This window comes from Cebus imitator, unplaced genomic scaffold (assembly GCF_001604975.1).
Source record: "Cebus imitator isolate Cc_AM_T3 unplaced genomic scaffold, Cebus_imitator-1.0 Scaffold317, whole genome shotgun sequence".
NCBI lineage: Eukaryota > Metazoa > Chordata > Mammalia > Primates > Cebidae > Cebus > Cebus imitator.
Genome location: NW_016107632.1, coordinates 2,051,349 through 2,059,963, shown reverse-complemented (window position 1 = coordinate 2,059,963; position 8,615 = coordinate 2,051,349). Strand labels below are relative to the sequence as shown.

The window sequence follows — 8,615 nt, the reverse complement described above, 5'->3', positions numbered from 1 at the left end:
TTTTTTTTTAGATGGAGTCTCACTCTGTCACCAAGGCTGGAGTACAGTGGCACGACCTTGGGTCCCTGCAACCTCTGCTTCCTGGGTTCAAGCAATTCTCTGCTGCAGCCTGCCAAGCGGATGGAATTACAGGTACCCACCACTATGCCTGGCTTATTTTTTGTATTTTTAGTAGAGACCAGGTTTCACCATGTTGGCCAGGGTGGTCTTGAACTCCTGACCTCAGGTGATCTGCCCACTTCGGCCTCCCAAAGTTCAGGATTACTGGCGTTAGCCACCGTCCCCAGCCTATTTCATTGATTTCTATCTAATATTATGAATCCTAGCTTTTTTTTAAAAACAAAACATACCGACTCAGAGTGACTTTCTGAAGTTAGGCAAAGTGACCAAGGCACGGGCGACACTTTCCTCCAACACCGCTGTCACCAGTGCCTTCTGTCATTCAATTTTCACAATTCAGGGTAAGGAATAGCCCCTCTCCAGTTTACTCACAAACTCAGGCACAGAAAAGTGAACTGTCTCGTCCAAGGCCACACAGTTACACGTGGTCCACCAGGGAAGAACTGGCTGGAGTCCCAGTTCCTGACTGGTGGGCCACTACACTCACTTCACTAACCGCTGCTCACTGACCCTAAGCACAACCCTGTGAAGCAGGTGCTAGTGTCAGCCTGCTTACAGATGAGGAAACTAAGATGTGGAGAGGTTTGACGAATTCAGGCGGTCTGACTGCCGCACCCCCTCTCTGCCCCTCAGTAAGTTGCTGGGGAACAGGTGAGGCGGATCAAACTCACACAACTTTGCGAAGCATGTCCCTACTCCCTGGATCTCACTGGATTCCCAGCATCAAGGGACTGGCTTTATGAGCCCCATTAAACAGATTCAGAAACAGAGCACTCAAGTCACGTGACTTGCCCAGAAGTCTTAGTGGCAGATCCAAGTCAGACACCCAGGTCCGTCTGGCTCCAGGCCCTGTTCCCCCACACTTACCCTGCCATGAGGGCATGATGGAGGTGACAGGAAACCTCCTGATGGAGGCTTCAGGAAACCCACAGACACCCGAACACACTGTGCCTTTATTATTAACAGATGCCAAAAGCACACTTCTCAGAACTGCGCTGGAGGCAGTGGCCCAGAGGCGGCAGGACACTACAGCTCCTCCCTCTGGAGCAGAAAGGAGGGTGCGTGGGAAGTTCGAGGACAGCAGTGGGGCGGCAGAGAGCAAAGCAGCATTCTCAATGGCAGACAGTGGCAGGAGGGGCCTGAGACATGGGCAAGTCCACGAGTCCAGTGAGGCGGCGACTCACTTGAGGCGGTAGAGAACTTTGCGCTGCATGCGATGCTGGATCTCGCCCCGCCGCAGCATGAGCTGCAGCACCTTGAGGATGGCGTGTTCCGGGTATTTCTGTGGGAGCACATGGCTGGATGAAGGTGCATGCTGCCCAAGGGGACCCCAACAGAGCTCAGACATCCCCAGGCTCACAGTGAACTTTATACCCAGCTTCCTTTGACCTGAAGAAAGGCCCACACTTCCCAAGTGTCTACTGTGTACCAGACACTAAGGCACATAGAGGCTAAGCCACTTGCTCAAGGTCACAGCAATTAAGTGGTAGAGCTGGGACTTAAGTCCATCTGACTCTAGAACTGAAGCTCTAAACCTCTCTCTAAGCCTCAGTCTGCTCACCTATGGAATAGGCACCATACCACCCATTACATATAACTGCCCTGAATCAAAATGAGATGATGTTCAAGACAGAGAGCAGAGACAGGAAACTAGGATTGCTCCTGAGAGTTAAAGGTGACAGGTTCTCCAGAGCATCTGGAAAATCCCATCTCCTCTCTATGGGGCCAACAGCACCCTCCTCAGTGAGCTAGTGGCTCTGCCCCTTCCCACTCCATGAAATGTCAGGCAACAGGGCAACGAACAGATGGGAATGGCTGCGGGGAGCCTGTGTGGGGTTCCACCAGATCCCAACCACCTCTCTTCTCCCCTCCCCTTCATGGGACAGAAAAATACCCCTCCCCCTGCTCTTGATGAAGCCGTCCCTAGGGAAGGAATGATGGCTGGAAAAGGTCTGATCCATCGTACCCCTATTCAGGGCCTGTCTGCTGAGTAAGACACTGGTGCTGCGTGGGTAGGAACCGGCAGAACCCCTGCATCTGCGCAGGCTTGCACCCCCACTCCACGGCAGGCTCACCTGCTTGGTGAAGTCCTTGATGATGCTGTGCTCAGACACCTGGGAGCCAATGGCAAAGCGGCGCTTGAGCTGCTTCTCGATGCGGCTCAGCATCTCCTGGTCCTCCTGGCTGGTGAAGCCCTCCACCCCTGTTAGCGTTGAGAAGTGAGGTAGCCGGGGTCAGAGGTGCTGGGACCCCAGTGTGCCCACAATGGGAATTCTTGGAGACAGACAGCCTCTAGCCCAAGGAAGAATAGCCTGAGCCAAGCCCTGAAGAATGCACCAGAAAAGAGCACCTCGTGTGCTGGCACGATACAGGCCTGACAGGAGACAGGACACATCTGGGGATACTCCAGGCCGAGCACAAAGGCACAGAGGCAGGAACACACCTGTCTCATTCAAAAAGCAGCCCAGGGCCCAATGCAACAGAGATGTGGCCAGAGTGTCACTAGGGACCAGGTCCTGCAGGTCCCTGGAAGCCATAGCACAACTTTTGTTGCTGGAGTAGATGAGAGATGACGAGCTAGAAGGGACCTGTCAGTGACCCACGGGGAGGGCTGGCTGCCCTGGACACACCTACGAGGTGCCCTGAGGAGCCCTCGGCAACCAGGAGGCTCCTGACTTCCAATTACTGCTGCAGAGGCCTTGGTGCTCCAGCTACGGAGATGGCGTGCTCGTGGTCAAGAAGCCACTGAGAGCGGAGTCTGTGAGGCAAACTCCTACACAGCCTACAAGACCCAACTCAAATTATCACCACTCCAGATCGCCCCTGCCCTCTGTGCCTGCAGCATCCCAGAGGCCTCCACTAGCAAATGTCTCATGTGACAGGAAGTGTCTCCAGGGCAGAGGCAGAATCTTCACCACGGGGGACAAGAGGAACAGCCTCCACTCACCCCATTCTTCACCCAGTGCTTCCCCACTCAAATGCACCAAACCTGCTCCCTCCTAGGGAAACTGACACTTAGCGCTGCCTCCACCCGAGCAACTCCTCCCCCAGGAGCCACATATTCTACTTCCTGCAGCTCCTGGCCTGGCATCCCCTCCTCGGCAAACTCGCAGAAGCAACACACATACTGCAGGCCCCCAGCATCCCCGAGTCCTGCCCACAGAGCTCTGAGCCAGGGAACCCAGATCCACTGAGACGATGTCCCTGCACCTGCTCACCTGACAGGGTACCGGACAAGGCAGCATCCAACGTGGACACTTGGAAGAGCCGCAGGGCCTCCTCCACATCTGCCTCTGTGGCGAAGGGCTGCAGCTTCATCTTGCTGAGGGCTTCAGCGATTCGCACAATGGCCTCCAGCTGCCTGTGGGGCCAACAGCATGCTCAGAGTGGCCTCGGCCCACTACTCCCTTCCTCCCTGGCCACCCCATTACCAGGAGGTGCTTGCCCAAAGTGGTAGACTGTGATGGAGACTACTGGCTGTCCCCATAATCCATCTCCCTTTTAATCTTAGTCATAGAACTGTGAATTTTTTTTTTTTTTTTTTTTTTGAGACAAGGTCTTGCTCTTTATCCAGGCTGGAGTGTAGTGGCATGATCATAGCTTACTGCAGCCTGGAACTCCTGGGCTCCAGTGATCCTTCCGCCTCAGCCACCTGAGTAGCTGGGTCTGCAGATATATACCACCACGCCTGGCTAATTACTTACTTTTTCTAGAAATAGGAGCCTCGCTATGTTGCCCAGGCTGGTCTCAAACTCCTGGCCTCAAGCAATCCTCCTGTCTCATCCTCCCAAAGTGCTAAGATTACAAGTGCAGGCCATTGCACCTGGCACACAGCAATCCACTAAAAGACACACCCCAGGCATCTTTTGTACCAGGTTGTATTTGTGTGACCAAACTGTGGCAAGTCCATGCATCGTGTGGGAATTTCGTCAAGTGTCCTTAAAAAGGGAACCCCTCTTTTCTTTCCTCTCCTGCTGCCTGGAGGTGATGGCTGAAGTTCCAGCAGCCATCGTGGACTAAGAGTAAGGGGAGCTTGAGGAGTCCTCACACCAGTCCCATACCATCTTCCTCCAGACAGTGCTACAGAAGACAGAAATCAACTTCCCATTTCTTTAAGCTACTTGATTTGGATTTACCATTACATATAGCCAAATCCATTTCCAACCAGTCAATGCTGGAGGCAGGATTCAAACCAGGTAACTCCCGGCTCCTACCCACTGTACTGACTATAAAGTCAACAATTAACAGAGTTAGGAGCTAAAAACACTGAGGCCAGAGAAGAAATGTAATTTCCCCACAGTCACACAGTGGGCTAGAGGCTACAACCCAAGTCTCTTGACTCCCAGGCCTGGGTCCTTCCCTCAGGCTTCCTACAATGGGAGAAGCCAGTCCAAATTCAGACAAGAGGGGTCCAGGTTTGCCCAGCCTTAAACCAAGAAATACGGATCATCAACGAGATCAAGGAGGTCATAGCTTATGCTCCAAAGGGACACCTGCTGCCCAGAGCTACTACGGGCCTGTGCCAGGTGAAAAGTATGGACCACTGTCCCTGGTTGCTAGGCACACCCTGCTTTTTTGTAAAGCAAGGCCTATCTGCCCTGGCCCAACCCTGCCTGCCTGCTCACCGCACAGTGATGGGGATGCTGGAGCGGCGGTCACTGTCCCTCTCATGCTGACGGGCCCCGCTTCGCATGATGATGTAGCGGTTCTTCAGCTTCTCTGCGGCCTCTGCTGACAGCCGGGGGCCGCATCTCCTACAGGACAGTGGGGAGTGGCTGGTGTGAGGCCAGGAGGGACTCTTAGGGCGCCTACCCTTTCCCCCAGCCCTCTGCCAGCTTACAGACAGGCACTTTCCCACCACAACACAGCTGCCCACTCACATGGGCCAGGGGGGCAACCATCAGAAGAGATATAAGGGAAATCTGGCTCTGGGCAGCTGCCACAAAGATCAATACTGGAGAGAAATATGGATGCCTGTTAGAAAACAGGTGAAGAAAAGCCAGGCCACATCTGCAGAGTGAAAACCGCCCCTTCCCCACTGTTGGACATTGTATGGTGTCTTGCCACAATGTTCCCCATATTGTAATTAACAAGGGCATTGTCCCCACACATGTAGTTAACAATGGCACAATCACAGCAGCATGGAGGACCACTGGGTGGCGCAGTCTCAAATTCCTCCGCCCCAACACATCTGAAGACAGGACAAGCTGATGACACCCACAGGAGGCTTGGCAGTGATAGCAGTCCAAGGGCTGGGAGCACCTCAGACTCTCCTGGGAGGGGAGGGTGTGAGGAAATCTGATCAGCATCTACCCCAAACCATTTCCCTCCCCTCCAGCCCCCAGGCCAACTGACAATCACTGATGTAGGGAAAGCCTTAGTTCAACCATCCTAAGGATGTGGAGACTGAAGCCCAAAGGGAGGGAGGGCACTCCCAAGCCTACCTGAGGACTTAGTGCAGAGGTAAGATTAGAATCCAGGGCTCCCTGGCTCACAGCTGGGGGTCCAAGCCTCTCAAGACTGGGCTCTACAGAGCTCAGACTTGGATGAAGACCCAGGACTGTCCACTCACCACAGCAGAGGTGCTGAATCAGGGACCCACCAGCACCCCACCAGCAGTGAACTCAGAGTACACTCGACCCCTGGGTTTTAGCTCCTTCAAAAGATCACCAAGGTGCTGTATGACAAGAGTCTAAGCACTGAGGTTAAGAGCATAGCCTCTGGAGGCAGGCAACTGGGTTCACATCCTGGCTCCACTACCTGACACGTGACTTTGGACAAGTTACTTAACTTCCTTTGCCTCCGCTTCCCCATCCATAAAGGGAATAATAGCACACCTAACCTGGTAGGTTTTGGGGAAGGTTACAATTTATTCATATAGAAAGTGCTGAATAATATTCAGAATAAGGCCTGGAACAAAGAAAGTAGTGTGTGCGCACACACACACACACACACACACACACACATATATACATATTTTTTTTTGAGACAGTCTGCTCTGTTGCCCAGTGGCATGATCTCAGCTCACCTCAACCTCTACCTCTGGGGTTCAAGCGATTCTCCTGCCTCAGCCTCCCAGGTAGCACTTCAGGTGTCCACCACCACACTGGACTAATTTTTGTCTTTTTTTTTTTTTTTTTTTTTTTTTTTTGAGACGGAGTTTCACTCATGTTACCCAGGCTGGAGTACAATGGCGCGATCTCGGCTCACTGCAACCTCCGCCTCCTGGGCTCAGGCAATTCTCCTGGCTCAGCCTCCTGAGTAGCTGGGATTACAGGCACGCACCACCATGCCCAGCTAATTTTTTGTATTTTTAGTAGAGACGGGGCTTTCCCATGTTGGGCAGGCTGGTCTCGAACTCCTGACCTCAAGTGATCCACCCACCTCGGCCTCCCAAAGTGCTGGGGTTATAGGCGTGAGCCACTGCACCAGGCCAGTACTATGTATGTAATTATTATTATTGAAAATCTGGGAGAGAACAATAAAGTTGCAGCTACCATTCACTGAGTATTTATTTACCTAGAGAAGGGCTATGCCAAGCACTTACGCATCATCTTATGTACTCCTTACAAAAATCCTAGGAAACATCAGCCTGGGGAAATCAAGCCTCAGAGAGGCCAACCAACTTGCCCAGAGTCATACAGTGAGGGCAGGTATGACCCGGAGCGCATGTCCACCATGTCCACACTTCACTGCCTCCCTGCATGTCAGACTTGAGGAGGACTTCAAGACTATCTAAATCCCACCTCCTTGGTGGGAAGATGGGAAAATTGAAGCCAAGAGCCAGTGAGCTGTGCAAGGTGAGAAGGGAGCAGAACAGCTTCTGTAGAGCTGAAGACCTCAGAACAGCCACATCTGGGCTGCTCTTCATGAGGAGGTGCAGGATCAGGGGACTGGGTTCTCTCCCACCCAGGGAAGCTGGGCAACCTCACCCCCACGGGCCTGCATCCAGGACTCACGCTCGGCAGTAAGCAATAAACTTCTTCAGCTTGGCCAGGTCAATCTCGCCCTCCACGGCCTGTGTCTGTGTCAGTGCACTCACATGCAGAGTAATGACATGCTTGGCCATCATCTGAGGGAGAGGGGGGAAAGGGGACAGAGGGGACACAGGGTCATCCCACAGGCCCTCCCAAGCCTAGGTCCCAACCCTGAGGTAGAACAGGCAGAAAAAGCTCATGGGACCCTAGCAACACAGATCCAGAAAGGGTGCTGAGATATCAGGCATGCTCATCCTGTTTGCTCAGCACCAGACCCTCATTCTGACGACAGCATCTGGATTCTCTCTTTTTTTTTTTTTTTTTTTTTAAATAAGACGGGGTTTCACCATGTTGGTCAGGCTGGTCTTGAACTCCTGACCTCAGGTGCTCCGCCTGCCTTGGCCTCCAAAGTGCTTGGATTACAGGCATGAGCCACCACGCCCAGCCTGGATTCTCCTTTAGAGAGAAGTTAATGCTCCTTGCTCTTCTGCCCTGGTCCATAAAGGGGTGGGGTTCAGCCTGTCCACCCCAACTTGGGGCATATATCTGCTTCGAGGATGGACATTTGATCTACCCATACCAACATGAGTCTATCCTGGGACTTTTGCTAAAAGCACTGGAAAAGGGGCGCCTCTTTCCTGGGGGCTATTAAGCTATAAGCTAATAAGACAAAATCTTATCTTGTCTTTGCCACCACAAGAGGAACGGCTGCCCAAGTATAAAGATTCCACCAAGGGAAGCAGAGCAGAAAGGCAGAGACAGAGTTGTTTGAGAATCCAGATATACCTGGGCCTTAAGCTGCTGGACTTCTCAATTCTATAAACCACTCTAATCTTTTCAATGAAAAATTTACTAACCAGAACTGAGGTTCTATTAATTATAACCCAATGTCAACTCCTGTTTCATATACAAGGGACTGAGGCCCATGGAGAAACTGATTTAGCCCCAGTCACACAGTTTATCACTCACAGCAGAGGCAGAGCCAGGCCACAGGACTCCAGACCCCTACTTCAATCCTCTGCAGTCCCCAACAAATACCCTTTCACATGCTCCCCAACTTCACAGCCTGACAGTTAGGACTTCACCAGCCAAGACCCTTGTTCTCCATTTTCCTTCCACGCAATCAGAAGCTCGCCTGGAGCCAGGCCCCATGGCCCTCAGCCCTGGCCCTGGACGCACCACATCCCTCTCCTCATTGTGCTCATCCTTGATAATGAAGATCATATCGAAGCGTGACAAGATGGTGGGCATGAAGTCAATGTTGTCCTCCCCCTTCGTCTCATCCCAGCGGCCGAACACTGAGTTGGCAGCAGCCAGGACGGAGCAGCGAGAGTTCAGGGTGGTGGTGATCCCAGCCTAAGAGGCGACAGGATGAGAAGGGGGAGGAGATGGCAAAGAGCCCTGGGAGATGCCTTCTTTCTTACACACACACACACACACACACACACGATTCTAGGATTCTAGGCATGAGCAAAGAACTTGGTCCCAGCCAAAGCCTGGGCAACACACACACACACA

At 52.6% G+C, this 8,615-nt stretch overlaps 1 protein-coding gene across 1 annotated transcript in view; it reads right to left on the bottom strand.

The window, feature by feature from the left end:
* Positions 1-1,054: 1,054 nt before the first annotated feature.
* The window catches only part of MCM5 (minichromosome maintenance complex component 5), a 23,106-nt gene continuing 15,545 nt past the window's right edge, over positions 1,055-8,615 (bottom strand). Inside the window, exons 12-17 of the mRNA XM_017504025.1 lie at positions 8,277-8,453; positions 7,080-7,192; positions 4,746-4,874; positions 3,339-3,481; positions 2,196-2,323; positions 1,055-1,402 (exon numbers count right to left, since the gene is read on the bottom strand). Coding sequence (XP_017359514.1) covers positions 1,301-1,402; positions 2,196-2,323; positions 3,339-3,481; positions 4,746-4,874; positions 7,080-7,192; positions 8,277-8,453 — 792 coding nt within the window. The 3' untranslated portion in view covers positions 1,055-1,300. The remainder of the gene's footprint in view (positions 1,403-2,195; positions 2,324-3,338; positions 3,482-4,745; positions 4,875-7,079; positions 7,193-8,276; positions 8,454-8,615) is intronic.